Below are 18,632 nucleotides of genomic sequence, written 5' to 3' on the forward strand. Positions count from 1 at the left end.
GATTGGATAAGGAAAAAAAGGAGGCTTATGGCAGATTCAGAGGGCTGAAAACAGCAGAGGCCCTTGAGTATAGAAAGTGTAGGGGGGTACTTAAGAAAGTAATTAGGAGAGTGAAGAGGGGGCATGAAAAAACACTGGCTGATGAGATAAAGGAAAATCAAGGCGTTTTATAAGTATATGAAGGGCAAGAGGATAACCAGGGAAAGAGTAGGGCCCATTGGGGACCAAAGTGGCAATCTGTGTGTGAAGCCGGAGGATGTAGGTGAGGTTTTAAATGATTATTTTTCATCTGTTCACTATGGAGAAGGACGATGTAGAGATCAGGGAGGGGGATTGTATAACTATGACTCGATGACATAAACTCTCACTGGAATCACCTGGAAAATGGACATTTGGGTGATATGCTAGTGTGTGTGGATCTGAACCCCAGCTATAGTCAGCAGCTTTGAGTGGAGTGGACAAAAACACCATCGCTGTCAAACTGTGTGTGTGTGTTGCAAGGAGTGCAGCTTTGCTTCAGTGTGTACAGTCCAAGGAGTGCATGTTTAGATAGCCATGACAGGGCAGGTGGTGTGCATTAATTGCAGCGTTTAGAAGTTTGTGAAGAGCATTGTGATCCCGGACAGCCACATCTGCCGTAAGTGTCTGAGGATCTTCAGCTCAGAATTGTTGAACTGGCGTCCAAGCTGCAGACATTGTGGGGCATCAGGGAGGGGGAGAGTTACCTGGGCACTTTGTTCCAGGAGGCAGTCACACCGCTTAGGTTAAGTAGACAGGACAAGGACAGGAAGGTGTGCCTGCAAGTCAGGCAGGTATGGGGATATGTAGTGATGGAGGAGGTATAGCCCTTGCCTATGTCCAACAGGTATGAGGTACTTGCTACCTGTGTGGATGAGAACATGGACTGCAAGTTGGATATGCAGACTGACCATAGTATCATGGTACAGGAGCTCATTCACGTGGTGCAGTGAAAAGGAATGTAGTGATCAGGACATTATAGTCAATGGAATAGATATTGTTCTCTGCAGCTACAGTTGGGAGTTCCGACAGTTATGTTGCCTGCCCAGTGCCAGGATTAAAGACATCTTGCAGCTGGCGACAAACTTGGAGGGGGAGAATCCAGTTGTCGTGGTCCACGTTGGAACCAGCAACATAGGTAGAACTAAGAATGAGGTTCTGCTGAGAGTGTTTGAGGAACTGGGTTCTAAATTAATAAGTAGAACCTCAGGAGTTCTGGATTACTGCCTGAGCCATGTGCAAATTGGCATAATGTCAAGCAGGTAAGAGAATGAAACAAAAACAACAAAAAATGCAGTTCTGAAGAAGGGTCACTGGCCTGAAACGTTAACTCTGCTTCTCTCCACAGATGCTGCCAGACCTGCTGAGTATTTCCAGCGTTTCTTGTTTTTATTTCCGATTTCCAGCATCCGCAGTATTTTGCTTTTATTTTATTAAGGGAATGAAACATGTGGCTCAAAGAGGGGTGTGGGAAGAAGTGGTTTCGCTTCATAGGGCAGTGACACCAGTGCTGGGGAAAGAGGCAGCTGTTCTGTGGGGACAGGTTTCACTTAAACAGGGCTGGGATCAGCGTCTTGGTGAACTATATAATGGGCTGTGGATAGGACTTAAACTAAAAGTGGGGATGTCAGGTCAGGGGAAGGGAAATTTAGAAACCTAAAGAGAAATGTTGAGGCAATAGAGCAATGTGACAATTTGGGTAAAGACAGGTGAGTGGAGACAGGAAGGGACAGAGACAGTGAGTTTAGTGGTAATGGTGCACCAATGAATAAACTCAATGCAAAGAATAATGGTTTAAAAAAAATTCCAGGCTCTTTCTCTGAATGCATGAAGTATTTGTACAAGATAGACGAACTAGCAGGACAAATCGAGATAACTGGATTTGATCTAATCGCTAGTACGGAGACATAGACACAGGTGACTAAGATTAGGAAATAAATATCCCAGAGTGCTTAACATTTTGAAAAATTCAGGCCGAATGGAAAAGGAGGAGTATCCTGATGGGAAAGGATGACATAAGGACAGTGTCATGCTAGGCCCCCACCTGCCAAGAATGAGGCACATGAATTTTGTCGTTAACATTGATTTTAAACTGTTAAGGGAGTGAAGAAAGGACTTGTTAAACAGATCAGCTGTGGCTGGAAAAGACATTTGCATATTAACAGACGGTGATTGGAAGGACAAAGTATCATTCCCTGACACATTCAACCCACAATGGACCTTGATCGCCAGGTATTGTGTGTAAGGGAGCATTTCAGAGATTGCTAAGGTGATACAATCCAAGATGTGATCAGACCAGTTAGTCACATGACTAACCTGCTTGGCTACCTGGGGTTTGCTGAATTGTACAAACAGTTTGAACTCAAAATCTGTTTGCTCCTGGACTGAGAAGATCTTTCCTGTCTGCTCCCATCTCTTTCTCACAAGACTCTGAATCCACTGGAGACACATGAACCCCAAGAGAGAAAAGTCTCCTACAGTGAACAAGGTTTAAGAAGAATGCTGGGCCCCAATGAAAAGCAAGATCTACCTACACTCAAGGGCTCTACAGTTAGCTCGAAGAGCCGTAAGAACAATTCTTCAGATATTGCCTCAAACTTTTCGCTTCATTTTTTCTTCTGCTCCATATGTGTGCTAGCGTTGGCACGTCGTGTTTCTGTAGGCATCAACTGAATTAGAGTTTAAGTTTAATAAATTTCAACTTTTCTTCTTTAAATCTAAAAAAGCCTGTTTGTTCTGGTTTCTTTGCCTTATAATTGGAAAGTGGTGAACAAAGATTCACCAAGAGGGAGCAAAAAACACGGTGTGTTTAAAAAATTAAACCCTGTTATGGTAAGACCAGATGAAGGTTGTGAGGGCCTCCTAGACACCTTTCTCACCTGGTCGTAACAGTATTTAGAAAGGATCTTGACTTAGTTCAGGAAGTAGAATCAGTATGGAATTAGGAATAGTAAGGGTCCAAATACAGTGATGCGAATAGTCTATAGGCTTCCTAAGAGTAGTTATACCACTGGACAGAGCATTAAACACAACATAATTAGACCTTGCACCAAAGACAATGTAACCATCGTGGGGGACTAATCTTCATATAGACTGGAAAGTCAAATTGGCAAAGATGGTCTGGAAGATGAGTTTGTAGAATGCTTTCTTAACAGATTCCTAGAACATTACGTTGTGGATAAAGCTATATTTGATCTAGTATTGTGTAATGAGGCAGGGTGAATTAAACGTTTTATAGTAAAAGATCCTCAGGGAAAAAGTGATCGTAATGCAATTGAATTCCATATTAAGTTTGAGAGTGACATACTCAAGTCCAAAATGAGAGCTTTAAACTTAAAGCCAATTACATAGGTATGGGGGAGAACTGGCTAACATTGATTGGATAAATAGACTGACAGTTATGAAGATACTGAGTTCCCACTCCTCCTGGCCTCCCAATGGAACTCTTTATATCCCAGTCCAGTGTCACTGAGTTCCCACTCCTCCTGGCCTCCCAATGGAACTCTTTATATCCCAGTCCAGTGTCACTGAGTTCCCACTCCTCCTGGCCAACCAATGGAACTCTTTATATCCCAGTCCATTGTCACTGAATTCCCGCTCCTCCTGGCCTCCCAATGGAACTCTTTATATCCCAGTCCATTGTCACTGAATTCCCGCTCCTCCTGGCCTCCCAATGGAACTCTTTATATCCCAGTCCAGTGTCACTGAGTTCCCACTCCTCCTGGCCAACCAATGGAACTCTTTATATCCCAGTCCAGTGTCACTGAGTTCCCACTCCTCCTGGCCTCCCAATGGAACTCTTTATATCCCAGTCCAGTGTCACTGAGTTCCCACTCCTCCTGGCCAACCAATGGAACTCTTTATATCCCAGTCCATTGTCACTGAATTCCCGCTCCTCCTGGCCTCCCAATGGAACTCTTTATATCCCAGTCCATTGTCACTGAATTCCCGCGCCTCCTGGCCTCCCAATGGAACTCTTTATATCCCAGTCCATTGTCACTGAATTCCCGCTCCTCCTGGCCTCCCAATGGAACTCTTTATATCCCAGTCCAGTGTCACTGAATTCCCACTCCTCCTGGACTCCCAATGGAACTCTTTCTGTCCCAGTCCAGTGTCACTGAGTTCCCACTCCTCCTGGGCTTGTGTCTGTTCTGCTGCCACCCTTTCTATCCACTCCGGTCTCACTCAACCCCTGCTGTCCTGGTCTTGGGCTTCCTTTGCTGCCGCTTTTATATCCCCTTTGATCTTGCTCAGTTCCCGCTCTTCGAGTATGATCAGACATAGCCAACTTGGTTTTACGAAAAGGAAATTGTGTTTAACAAATTTATTTGGCAGAGTTTTTTGAGGATGTAACTGCTATGATAGATAAAAGTACGCCAGTAGATATAGTATGCTTAGATTTCCAAAAGGCATTTGACCAGGTGCCACATGAAAGGTTAATAAGCCAGATTTGGGCTCATGGAGTTGGGGGTAATATATCAGCATGGATAGAGGATTGGTTGATGGACAGGAAGAGAGTAAAGAGCAATGGGGAATTTTCAAGTTGGCAGGCTGTAACTAGTGGAGTGCCGCAAGGGTCAGTTTGGAGCCTCGGGTATTTACAATCTATGTTAAAACTTAGATGAAGAGACAGAGAATAATGTATCCAAGTTGACTGTCGATACAAAGGTAGATGAAAATGTAAGCTGTGAAGAGGACACAGAAGCTGCATGGAGCTATAGACAGGTTAAGCGAGGGGAGAGAACAGTTTGGCAGATGGGGTATAATGTGGAGAAGTGTGAGATTATTCACTTTGGTGCTAAAAATAGAAATGCAGACTACTATTTAAGTCATGAAACTTGTAAATGTTGATGTTCAGAGAGACTCGGGTGCACTTGCACAAGGAACACAAAGTTAACATGCAGGAACAGCCATCAATTAGGAAGGCAAATGGCATGTTGACCTTTATTGCAAGGGGGTTGGAGTATACGAATAAGGAAGTATTGCTACAATTGTATGGGGCTTTGGTGAGACCACACCTGGAATACTGTGCGCAGTTTTGGTCTCCCTATCTAAAAAAGGATGTACTTGTCTTGGAGATGGTACAGCGAAGGTTCACTAGATTGGTTCCTGGGATGAGAGGCTGAGTAAATTGGGGCCTATATTCTCTCAAGTTCAGAAGAATGAGAGTTGATCACACTGAAATGTACAAGATTGTAAAGGGGCATGATAGGGTCGACACCGAGAGGTTGTTTACTCTGGTTGGGAATCTAAGCCATGGGGGCACAGCCTCTGGATAAGGGGTCGATCATTTAGGACTGAGATGAGGAGAAACGTTTTCACTCAGAATCAATCTTCGGAACTGTCTGCCCCAGAGATTTGTGGATGATCTATCGTTGAGTATATTCAAAGCCGAGATAGACAGATTTTTGATCTCTCGGAATCGAGGGATATGGGGAGCGAGTGGGAAAATGGAGTTGAGGCAGAAGAACAGCCATGATCGTATTGAATGGCGGAGCAGGATCGAGGGGCCGTATGGTCTACCCCTCTTATTTCTTATGTTTTGGTTCAGTGCATGTTTTGTTCATTGTGTGCAATGTGAGAAGTGAGGCTTTGGTTCAGTGTGTGCAGTGCAAGGAGTGAAGCTTTGGTTTCTTATAATACCAGCGACTGTCACTGCAGGCTGATCAAGTGTTCTTTTTAGACTGGATTTTGAAGCCTGCAGTGCTCATGTGGGCCTAGAAATGTATAGAATGCTGGGAAAAGCCAATGGATAAATTAATCTTTGTAAGAGGAAGATTGTGTGATGGTTTAACCCCGTCTTCTTGCTGCTGCTTGGAAACTGATTGTTTTCTATGTGTGTCCAGATGGAGAAGCTGGTGCGGATACGGCGGAAAGTTGCCCTGGAGGATGATCAGGAGAGTGACAGCGACTTCGGAGAGGATGATGGGGATAGCCCACTGGGACCACGGTCCAATATCAGCCTACTAGACCAGCACCAGCAGCTGAAGGAGAAAGCAGAAGGTGCAGCATTTCAACGGCTGCGTTTGCTGACAACGGTACCACTAGATGGCGCTGCAGTGGCACATGCGCAAATGCAGCACTAAATCGTCACAGTCTGAGACTTCAGGCAGCTGCCAGGACTAAAGATAGCGCAGCTCAAATAATCGCACAAAGGCAACCTAACCTAAACACATGGCAGCACACAATGGCGGGAGGCAGAGAGCGAGTGGGCCGGTGGTGGGGGGTGATGGTTGGGAGCGGAGTGGCTGAAAGAGCGGAGCGGCCGGCGAGAGCAGCGAGGTTGGGGGGGTGCGGTGGGGGAGCGGAGCAGCCGAAAGAGTGGAGCGGCCAGAGAGAGCAGTGAGGGGGGAGTGGAGCGGCCAGAGAGAGCAGCGGGGGAGCGGAGCTTGACGCATGCGTGAATACCCGTTGGCATTGCATTGCTGTAGGCGTAAAGTGCATGCGCAGAGGCTGACCAGGCTCGTTGCCAGAAGATGCGCACGTCACGCGATGACGTCATTGGTGCATGCGCTAACCAGTCCAGGCACGTCAGAGAGCAGGAGCCCACCTGCGCATGTGCGCACCTTGGAGCAGCCTGATGACGTCAGTGACCGGCTGCGTTGTCAGGAATCACCTTGCATTTCAATCCCTGTTAAACACTCACAGGCGGGCCTGGGGAACTGCATATTCTGTGGGAGGAAGGGACTATGCTGTCATCAATTAGTGAGTGGTTAAACACTGAGGACTGGCCAACTTCAAGTAGTCCTTTGATAAAAATACTTGCAGTGATGGAGCCAGGACTGTACGATTCTCCCCTCACTATGGGACAGTCTGACTTGCCATGGGATATGGGGCAGTCCGACACTTGCCGTGGGATATGGGGCAGTCCGACACTCAGGGTGGGATATGGGGCAGTCCGACACTCGGGATATGGGGCAGTCCAACACTCGGTGGGATATGGGGCTGTCCAATGCTCAGGGTGGGATATGGGGCAGTCCGACACTCAGGGTGGGATATGGGGCAGTCCGACGCTCAGGGTGGGATATGGGGCAGTCCGACACTCGGGATATGGGGCAGTCCGAAACTCAGGGTGGGATATGGGGCAGTCCGACACTCGGGATATGGGGCAGTCCGACACTCGGGGTGGGATATGGGGCAGTCCGACACTCAGGGTGGGATATGGGGCAGTCCGACGCTCAGGGTGGGATATGGGGCAGTCCGACACTCGGGATATGGGGCAGTCCGACACTCAGGGTGGGATATGGGGCAGTCCGATGCTCAGGGTGGGATATGGGGTCGTCGGACTCTCCGTGGGATGTGGGGCAGTCCGACACTTGGTGGGATATGGGGCAGTCCGACACTCGGTGGGATATGGGGCAGTCCGACACTCGGGATATGGGGCAGTCCGACACTCGGGGTGGGATACGGGGCAGTCCGACACTCGGGGTGGGATGCGGGGCCGTCCGACACTCGGGGTGGGATGCGGGGCCGTCCGACACTCGGGGTGGGATATTGGGTCCTCAGACTCGCCGTGGGATGTGGGGCAGTCCAACGCTCGGTGGGATATGGGGCAGTCTGACACTCGCTGTGGGATATGGGGCAGTCTGACACTCGCTGTGGGATATGAGGCAGTCTGACACTCGCCGTGGGATATGGGGCAGTCTGACACTCGCCGTGGGATATGGGGCAGTCCGACGCGCCGTGGGATATGGGGCAGTCCGACACTCAGGGTGGGATATTGGGTCGTCAGACTCGCCGTGGGATATGGGGCAGTCTGACACTCGCCGTGGGATATGGGGCAGTCCGACACTCGCCGTGGGATTTGGTGCAGTCTGACACTCACAGTGAGATATGGGGCAGTCCGACACTCGCCGTGGGATGTGGGGCAGTCCAACACATGCCGTGCTGGAGGGCTCGGGATTTGGAGCAATTCGGGGAGGGCAGCTGTTAAATTCATTGTTAATGTTCATGTTGCCTCGTTTTGAATCTGGACTTGCAGGCGGGTGCTCACACTGGTTCATGTTTTGCAGCACGTAAAGAATCTGCTAAAGAAAAACGACTGAAAGAAGAAGAAAAAATCCTGGAAAGTGTTGCTGAAGGCAGAGGTCAGTTTAGCCTTTGGGAGAGGGGATGTTGCATGTAATCTACAGCATCGATAGTCTGTGCTGCTCTTTATGCTGCACACCACCCTCCTCCCACTCAAAATACCTGTACCACTTTGTCCCCATCTCCCTCTGTTCCTCCCTGCCCCCATTTGCCTCTATTCCCACCCAGCCCCTTCTGCCCCCGTTGTACCTGTGTATTCCCACCTTTGTATCTCTTGAACAAAGCTAGTATTTTTCTTACTACTAACATTAAGCTAACAAGCTGATAGTTCCCTGGATTAGTCTGTCTGTCTCTTTGGAAGATAGGAATCACATTTGCTGTCCACCTATCCTCTGCTATTCATTCTGCTACTTAATTGTTCTCTATGGATTGTTGTGGGACAACTCAATCACCACACAAGGAGACTCAGGTACAGGTTCAATCGATTTATTTAAGCATACGCAGGGAGAGACACCACCTCGGGTATGCCGAGGTAATACTTTGACTTTACATTCAGGAGCACAAACTTAGATACTGTTCTTGTCACGCAATGTGTTCAAACAATAGATGATTGATCATACATTTTAATTAAAACAGTGGTGATTGATTACACATTCCAATCAACATACAGCCTCAGCCTTATCAATACACATACCAGATGGTTCCATCCCGAGTCTTTTATCTCTTTGTTTCCCATTACACCAACATTGTTGATTGTGTGGTCTTGCGGCTCCAGCTCCAGCCTTCGTTCCCTAATCTTGCCCTTTGCCCTAGCAGCTTGTCTATTTCTTTTCTCGACCTGACTATTATTCTGCTTTCCTAAGACTCAGCTTGTTTCTACTTAATCCCTTCTCGGATACTCTTGTCTCTACTATCTCCTCCCAAATTTGAGTATCCAAGGTTACTGGACCTGAGGTTTTGTCCTTTTGGTGAGTATCTCCATCTTATATTAACCAGCACACTAATCTTCTCGACTTACTTCTACTGTTGTCATTTCCTCTTTGTTAGTCTCTTTTGTGAAAACATAAGGCAAAGTATCTTCAGTATCCCTGTCATTTCAGTATGGCCTCCTGTCACTTTATTTTTCTCATCCCTTCTTAGCCCTGTCCCTATCCTTATTCTCCTTTTGACACTTGTGTGTCTGTTGAATACTATTTCCTCTTTCATTTCCTATTTCCTCTTTAATGTCTTTCCTAAGTTCATTAAATCTCCTTTTGTCATCCTCTCCTTTATTATTTGTGTTTTGTGAATATCTTTTTCTAATGCTTTGCTGGAATATATTTCTGCTGAACCTTCTTGAGCTCCCATTTGAATATTGTTCACTCTGTTTCACCTCAGTATTTTCCTTCAGTTTACCTTCATTAGCTCCATCCTCATTCCTTCATTTTTTTCCCCAATCTATTACCTTGGCCATTGTACTAAAAAGCTCTCATGCTTAGGATTCTACAGGAAAGAACGTTATTAGGATACAACAACACAAATAATGTGCTGGCGAGTCAATAAAAATAGACGGCTAAAGAGCTTTATTAGACTCTATTGGACTTATTAGCAAGAGGCAGCATGGTTTTGTGACGGGGACGTCGTGTCTCACTAACTTCATAGAGTTTTTTGAGGAAGTGACAAAGATGATTGATGAAGGAAGGGCAGTGGATGTTGTCTACATGGACTTCAGTAAAGCCTTTGACAAGGTCCCTCATGGCAGACTGGTACAAAAGGCGAAGTCACACGGGATCAGAGGTGAGCTGGCAAGATGGATACAGAACTGGCTCGGTCATAGAAGACAGAGGATAGCAGTGGAAGGGTGCTTTTCTGAATGGAGAGCTGTGACTAGTGGTGTTCTGCAGGGATCAGTGCTGGGATCTTTGCTGTTTGTAGTATATATAAATGATTTAGAGGAAAATGTAGCTGGTCTGATTAGTAAGTTTGCGGACGACACAAAGGTTGGCGGAGTTGCGGATAGTGATGAGGATTGTCAGAGGATACAGCAGGATATAGATCGGTTGGAGACTTGGGCGGAGAAATGGCAGATGAAGTTTAATCCGGACAAATGTGAGGTAATGCATTTTGGAAGGTCTAATACAGGTGGGAAGTATACAGTAAATGGCAGAACCCTTAGGAGTATTGACAGGCAGAGAGATCTGGGTGTACAGGTCCACAGATCACTAAAAGTGGCAACGCAGGTGAATAAGATAGTCAAGAAGGCTTACGGCATGCTTGCCTTCATCGGTCGGGGCATAGAGTGTAAAAATTGGCAAGTCATGCTGCAGCTGTACAGAACCTTAGTTCGGCCACACTTGGAATACTGTGTACAATTCTGGGCGTCGCGCTACCAGAAGGATGTGGAGGCTTTGGAGAAGATACAGAAGAGGTTTACCAGGATGTTGCCTGGTCTGGAGGACATTAGCTATGAGGAGAGGTTGGATAAACTCGGATTGTTTTCACTGGAACAATGGAGGTGGAGGGGCGACATGATAGAGGTTTACAAAGTTATGAGCAGCATGGACAGAGTAGATAGTCAGAAGCTTTTTCCCAGGGTGGAAGAGTCAGTTACTAGGGGACATAGGTTTAAGGTGCGAGGGGCAAAGTTTAGAGGGGATGTGCGAGGCAAGTTCTTTACACAGAGGGTGGTGAGTGCCTGGAACTTGCTGCCGGGGGAGGTGGTGGATGCAGGTACGATAGCGACGTTTAAGAGGCATCTTGACAAATACATGACTAGGATGGGAATAGAGGGATACGGAACCCGGAAGTGCAGAAGGTTTTAGTTCAAACAGGCATCAAGATCGGCGCAGTCTTGGAGGGCCGAATAGCCTGTTCCTGTGCTGTACTGTTCTTTGTTCCTTGGGATCAGATTGACTCTAAAACAGTGATTTTCAAACATGTCTGTGTGAATCACCCCAGAGAATACTGACACTGTCCTGGGGTCTCCATTCTGCTGACTGACAGCGTCACATGCAGTTTGTCCTCACTGCATTCGAGCAGAGGATGGAACTAATGAAGGTAAACTGGAGGAAAATACTGAGAGGTGAAACATAGTGGGAAATATTTAAATGGGAACTCAAGGGTTCAGCAGAAATATATTCCAGTAAAAAATTGGAAAAAGACATTCACAAAACACAAATAATAAAGGCGAGGATGAGAAAAGGAGGTTTGATGAAGTTAGGAAAGAGATTAAAAGAGACAATTAGGAAGGTAAAGAGGAAGTATGAGATGAAGCATAAATAGTAAAGTATTCTACAGGCAGAGCACCCCTCTCAGGCACATGGGGCGGATTTCCAAATCCGGGTCAGGAACCCCATGGGGAGGCGGTGGTGTAGTGGTATTATCACTGGACTAGTAACCCAGAGACGGGCATTGCTCTGGGGACATGGGTTCAAATCCCACCACAGCAGAAGGTGGAATTTGAATTCAATTAATAAATCTGGAATTAAAAAGCTAGTCTAATGATGGCCATGAAACCATTGTCGATTGTTGTAAAAACCCATCTGGTTCACTAAAGTCCTTTAGGGAAGGAAATCTGCTGTCCTTACTGGTCTGGCCTACATGTGACTCCAGACCCACAGCAATGTGGTTGACTCTGAAATGGCCTAGCAAGCCACTCAGTTAGGGCCATTAGGGACAGGCAATAAAATGCTTGCCTAGCCAGCGACGCCCACATCCCATGAATGAATAAATAAAAAAAAAATGCCAGGATAATTTTCGGGTCCTGACCCTGCAATGCTGTCTTGAAATATAAGTGTCCTGATTGGGCAGGAGGTGAGCTCAGCACCCAATTAGTGGTGCCAAGTGTAACCAGGAGGCTGGAGCTGCCTGCAGAGTGCGAGCAGCAAAGGCAAACGGCAGCCATGATGGGTCCTGCCGCTGCCTTGCAGAAAAGAGCTGGTAACACCTCTGCGGGCCAGCATCCTCACCGAGCACAAAAGCGGCCAAACGGAAGGTAAAGTGCACGATCCCGCAACTCCCGAAACTTTTCAACTTAAAAAAATTTTACCTTCTGCCCACTTTGAACCCAACTGCTTTGCAGTGATGTGCACCAGACTGTTCAGGTTGAGCAATTCTTCAAAAATTGCCTTCTCGCTCTTCCTGGCTCTTTAATAAGCTTTCAAGGAGCTTAATGGGCTGTTGCAGGCAGCCGCAAACCATCCATCAATATCGGCGACCACGCTTTGGAAGTGGTTCAAGAGTTCACCTACCTCGGCCCAACTATCACCAGTAACCTGTCTCTCGATGCAGAAATCAACAAGTGCATGGGAAAGGCTTCCACTGCTATGTCCAGACTGGCCAAGAGAGTGTGGGAAAATGGCGCACTGACACGGAACACAAAAGTCTGCGTGCATCAAGCCTGTGTCCTCAGTACCTTGCTCTACGGCAGCAAGGCCTGGACAACATATGTCAGCCAAGAGCGACGTCTCAATTCATTCCATCTTCGCTGCCTCTGGAGAATCCTTGGCATCAGGTGGCAGGACCGTATCTCCAACACAGAAGTCCTCGAAGCGGCCAACATCCCCAGCATATACACCCTACTGAGTCAGCGGCGCTTGAGATGGCTTGGCCATGTGAGCCGCAGGGAAGATGGCAGGATCCCAAGGACACATTGTACAGCGAGCTCGTCACTGGTATCGGACCCACCGGCCGTCCATGTCTCCGCTTTAAAGATGTCTGCAAACGTGACATGAAGTCCTGTGACATTGATCACAAGTCGTGGGAGTCAGTTGTCAGCGATCACCAGAGCTGGTGGACAGCCATAAAGGCGGGGCTAAAGTGTGGCGAGTCAAAGAGACTTTGCAGTTGGCAGGAAAAAAGACAGAAGCGCAAGGGGAGAGCCAACTGCTAAGCAGCCCCGACAAACAATTTTACCTGCAGCACCTGTGGAAGAGTCTGTCACTCTAGAATTGGCCTTTATAGCCACTCCAGGCGCTGCTCCACAAACCACTGACCACCTCCAGGCGCTTACTCATTGTTTCTCGAGACAAGGAGGCCAAAGAAGAAAGAAAGATGAAGAAATGGGCTGTTAATTTGAGCCAAGCAGGTTCCCCGTTTCCTCCCTCTCGCCCTCCCTTTGAAAATTATGTCGCGTGTCCGGATACAGCAGGATCAGGTGCCACCCTCTGATAACGCAATTTTCAAATCGCGCCCGCACTCCTTCCCGACCCTTCTAGCAATTGAAAATCCCAGCCACGGTGTCTAGGAATTCCAGCTTGAGAAAGCTCTGCTCGAATGCAGTGAGGACAAACTGCATGTGACACTGTCAGTCAGGAGAATGGAGACTCCAGGAGAGCGTCAGTATTCTCTGGGGTGATTCACACAGACATGTTTGAAAATCACTGTTTGAGTAAATGAGAAATGCAAGAAAATGGGAGACCGAGAGGAACTGACAAACACCTTGGGGCAGAAGTGGACTAGGAAGAGAAAGAGAGTGACAGAATATAACGTGGGAGGACCCAGAGAGCATTGAATGGACAATGAACCACTTGCTTTAGCCCAAAGTCTTGCAGATCAGAAGATCCCACATTCATATCTTGGCTGTGCTGAGGTACTTAATGTCTGATTTAGGGAGGGCAAAGTATCAGCCAGGATACCTGCCCTTGATTGCCATTCAGTGAGCCCTGCTGTAACTGTGTTTGTGTAGGTGTCAGGTGAGGATATGGGTCAGACTTGTCTGTGATGGTGTCCAAGGTCCAAAAGCTTGCTGATACTGTCTGTGCTCACAGCTGAAATACTTGTCCACGGTCTGGGTGTGGAGTCATAAAATCATATGGCACTGAAAGAATCCATTGAGCCTATCATGCCTGTGCCAGATTGATCGAATGAATTAGTCTCACTCTCCTGCTTCCCCATAGTCCTGCAAATTTTTTATTTTCAAGTATACATTTCCCTTTCAGACGTTATTGAATCTGCTTCTGCCATCCTTTCAAGACAGTACATTCCAAATCATCATGACTCACTGAGTAAATAAATTTCTCCTTATCTCCCCTCTGCTTTTGCCCGTTACCTTCAATCTGTGTCATCTGGTTACCAAGTCTCCTGCCAATGAGAATATTTCTTCCTATCTAGTCTATTAAAATCCCTTAATTTTGAACGCCCCTATTAAATCACCCCTTAACCTTCTCTGCTCCAAGGAGGACAAATTCCCCTCTGGTTCTTTTGCCACCTGATATTGTGGGCAGATTTTCTCTGTGCTGCTTGTTCCATAGTTGTTGTGAGTGTATTGCTGTACGTTGATAGCCATTTCTAGGCTTTGATGTCTGGGGAACTCCCTTGGCCACCAACGATTAAAAAGGAAAACGTCTTGGTGTAATCCTACCACAGCATATCATGGGCTCGCACTGCTGAAAGAGAGGATAAAGGTGACATTGCTAAGCTGTGGTCAAACAATGCTTTCATTTCTCTTATAGCTCTGATGTCGGTAAAGGAAATGGCAAAGGGCATAACCTATGATGACCCAATCAAAACCAGGTCAGCATTATGCTTTCTGACTGAATTATTGTGGTATTTTCTGCATTGTAAAAGATCTGAGAAACTGGTGCAAAGATTGAACTTGGAGTGCATACTACTATTTAAATTAATTTAATATATTTAAAATGCTGCAAGTCAGATCTGTGTGATTATAAACCATGAGAAAGATGTAGCAATAAACAAGGAGCAGAGACAATCCTATTGGTGAGCATTAAATAATGAAGATAAGCAAAGATGAGGTAAAGGAAAAATGAGTAACAGATTTAATCAGGAGTTGCAGTCAATGTGTACATGGATTTGCAGAAAGCACTGCTAATATGTTCCCTTCCCCAGCAGAGCCACGCCTGCCCCCCCCTCCCCCTCGGCCACTCCTTTCCAGGCAGTGTTCAGCTGCTGCCGCCAATCACGACACTTTCTGTTGCATAACTTTCCTGTCAGACCAATCTCCCTGTGTAGATTGGGTTCCACTTTCCACATGCAGCAAGTTGCAGCAGTTTAACTAACTCTGCAGGACTGGGTAGTTGCTCAAACATTTGTAGTGACAACCCTGGACGTTTCTGGCCTCCACAAAGTTATCTGGGATAGTGACAGCATCAACTGTTCTGTAGAAACACTGATTAAACTGAAATTATTGGCACAGGATATGTCATGCTTGAGTGTCAATGAATCCTTCCAGTTCTAGGGTGCTCAGTGACCTGGGGCTAGAAGGTGGGCTTTGGAGTAACTCATTGCCTTTTCAACTGCAAGCCCAAGTGAAAGAGATGGAACTCTCCCCTCTTGCTGGGCTAACCAACCATTCTCAGTTTAACCAACTATACACAGAACAGATCTGTCACGTCTGCATCTCTGTATTCTGCTTGATTCTCTACTGTGTAATGAACCTTACATTTAAACCTCCTTTCTTTGCACCAGTTTGCCCCCGGTCAGCCTCCCCACCACCTGTGCTGACCCTCCCCTCCCCACTGCCCGCACCATACTATAGATTGTAATGAATGAAAGTGGTTTGCAGGGAATTAGACCCAAAAATGTGTTTTTGAGGAGTTTATGCAACTGCTATTTCAATAAAACATGACAGAGTGTATAGCCCGCCACATGTGTTGCCAACTTTTTAATAATGTTTTTAACTAATCAGAAAGCTTGCTGCTGCTTGAAAATCAAATTATTCATTCCCTTTTGACATAATTTGACATGATAGATCAAGGGAATTAAATTTAACCCAGACAATAACCCTTCCCTCAGCACCCTGTTACTTACTGTATCTCTACTAGTGTTAATCCAGCTCCCTCACATTGTTACTCAGTAACCCCTCCCCTGTGCCTCCTGTGCTACTATCTCTACTGGTGTTAATCTATTTCCCTCAAACTGTCATGCAATAACTGTTTAGGGTGCATCAATTTATGGTGATCACTAAGAGAGTGAGGAGAGATTTCCTTTTGCAGATGGTTTTGTTTGTATGGAGTAGTTGAGGCAAAGACCATTATCTCTATGTCCTTATTGTAGATGATTGCACTCTCATATTGGTTTTAACTGAGAGGTGTCGACACCAAAGTCGTCTTCCTTGATTCAGCATCTGTTTTCTGAAGTGCCTTGGGATTTGTTTTTGCTAGACGTTATAGAAATTTAAATTGTTACTGCAGCTTTCAAGGGAAAATTGGAATCATGCTTGGAGGAGAGGAAGCTATCAAGCTGTGGAGAGAGATTGGGCCATTAGTTTTATTTTGCTCTAACACAGAGCCACACATACAGTGGCACCCTTTTGTGCAGTGGTTGCATGGTTCTATACAGCACCTTATTGTTCTCAGGGCCTGAAATAGTTTGTAAATGTTTCAAACAGTCTGCCCTGGCAAGCTGGCCTGAATTTCATGCTTCAAATGCAAGACATTGTAATTTTGTTAGGCAGTAAGACTTTCGGTGATTAACCTGCCTGACTGAAACTGGATAGCCAGTAACATGAATGTTTCCTTGCAGCTGGAACCCACCACGGTATATACGTAACATGCCTGAAGCTCGCAATGAGCGTGTGCGGAGGAAGTACCACATCCTGGTGGAAGGGGAAGGCTTGCCATGTCCCGTCAAACACTTCAAAGAAATGAAGTTTCCAGCAGGTAAGAGTGTTTGAAGCATGGGGGAGGGGGCAGGCTTGGGGTCCTGGCAGGAGGAGCCTGTGGGTTGGGTGGAGCAGAGAGGCCAAGCCCATGGTGCAGGGAGACGGGGGCTAAGTAAAGGGCAGGGTTTGAGCCCTGATGGTGGAGTGGAATGGGGCAGAGCCCAAGGGGAGGAACAGGGACCGAGCCTTTTACAACCTCAGGCCATGCTATAACTTTGCAGCCAATGAAATACCTTTGAAGTGTAATCATTGTTGTAATGTAGAAAACGTGGCAATCAGTTTGTGCATAGCAAGATCCCACAGCCAGCAATGTGATAATTACCAGGTCCTCTGTTTTTGTGGTGTTGACTGAAGGATAGATATTGGCCAGGATACCAGGGAGAGCTCCCCTGCTCTGTTTCAAATTGCACCATGGGATCTTTTCTATCCGCTTAAGAGTGCAGACAGACCTTGGTTTAGTATCTCAACCAAAAGACAGCACATCTGGCAGTGCAGGACTCCCTCTGCGTTGGAGCGTTGGCCTGGTTTTTTGAGCTTAAGTCTCTGGAATGGGGCTTGAACCCATGACCTTCCTTTTCAAGCAAGGGTGCTCCCTCCGAGCCACAGCTAACTTCTAACTGCACATATAGTGTATAAAGTGACAATACTTGGATAAAACTGAAATTCCAGGTGTACAGTCCCCACCGCTTACATCATGCTGGTTTATAGAAACATAGAAAATAGGAGCAGGAGTAGGCCATTCGGCCCTTCGGGCCTGCTCCACCATTCAAAAAAGATCATGGCTGATCGTATAATTCAGTACCTTGTTTCTGCTTTCTCCCCATATCCCTTGATCCCTTTGGCATTAAGAAATATATCTATCTCCTTCTTGAATATATTTAATGATTTGGCCTCCACTGCCTCCTGCGGTAGAGAATTCCATAGGTTCACCACCTTCTGAGTGAAGACATTTCTCCTCATCTCGGTTCTAAATGGCACACCCCGTATTCTGAGACTGTGACCCCAGGATCTGGACTACCCAGCCATCGGGAACATCCTCCCTACATGTAGCCTGACTAATCCTGTTAGAATTTTATAGGTTTCTATGAGATCCCATCTCGTTCTTCTAAACTCTAGTGAATATAGGCCTAGTCGACCCAATATGTCCTCATATGTCAATCCTGCCATCCCAGGAATCAGCCTAGTAAATCTTCTTTGCACTCCCTCCATGGCAAGAACATCCTTCCTCAGAGAAAGAGACCAAAACTGCACACAATACTCCAGATGTGGTCTCACCAAGGCCCTGTATAACTGCAGTAAGACATCCTTGCTCCTGTACTCAAATCCTCTTGCAATGAAGGCCAACATACCATTCGCCTTCCTGACTGCTTGCTGCACCTGAATGCTTGCTTTCAGCGACTGGTGTACAAGGACACCCAGGTCTCGTTGCACCTCCCCCTTTCCTAATCTATCACCATTCAGATAATGTGCCTTTCTGTTTTTACAGCCGAAGTGGATAACCTCACATTTATACACATTATACTGCATCTGCCATGCATCTACCAACTCACCCAACTTGTCCAAATCACATTGGAGCCTCTTTGCATCCTCCTCACAGCTCACCTACCCCCGCCCCCCCCCAGCTTTGTGTCGTCTGCAAACTTGGAAATGTTATCCCGGGCTGCTGCCTGTATCAGGCAAATGGTGCTAACCATTTGTCATTGCCATGGGCCCCAATTACACAGAGTCTCTTTAAACTGTATTAAACACGCCAAGTATTTCAGTCAGTTAAGTAGCTGTTCCAATCTGATTTGTTAAAATATTTACTGAGTCCTTTCAGGCAGTCAAAGAACAAAGAACAGTACAGCACAGGAACAGGCCATTCGGCCCTCCAAGCCTGCGCCGATCTTGATGCCTGCCTAAACTAACACCTACTGCACTTCCGGGGCCCATATCCCTCTATTCCCTTCCAATTCATGTATTTGTCAAGATGTCTCTTAAACGTCGC

At 46.6% G+C, this 18,632-nt stretch overlaps 1 protein-coding gene across 1 annotated transcript in view; it reads left to right on the forward strand.

Annotated features, from left to right (window-relative positions):
- The window catches only part of ddx41 (DEAD-box helicase 41), a 92,654-nt gene that overhangs the window by 11,627 nt on the left and 62,395 nt on the right, over positions 1 to 18,632 (forward strand). The window contains exons 3-6 of the mRNA XM_068057813.1: positions 5,865 to 6,021; positions 8,031 to 8,105; positions 14,478 to 14,538; positions 16,507 to 16,643. Of these exons, the coding sequence (XP_067913914.1) occupies positions 5,865 to 6,021; positions 8,031 to 8,105; positions 14,478 to 14,538; positions 16,507 to 16,643 (430 nt within the window). The remainder of the gene's footprint in view (positions 1 to 5,864; positions 6,022 to 8,030; positions 8,106 to 14,477; positions 14,539 to 16,506; positions 16,644 to 18,632) is intronic.

This window comes from Heterodontus francisci, chromosome 26, assembly GCF_036365525.1.
Source record: "Heterodontus francisci isolate sHetFra1 chromosome 26, sHetFra1.hap1, whole genome shotgun sequence".
Lineage (NCBI taxonomy): Eukaryota > Metazoa > Chordata > Chondrichthyes > Heterodontiformes > Heterodontidae > Heterodontus > Heterodontus francisci.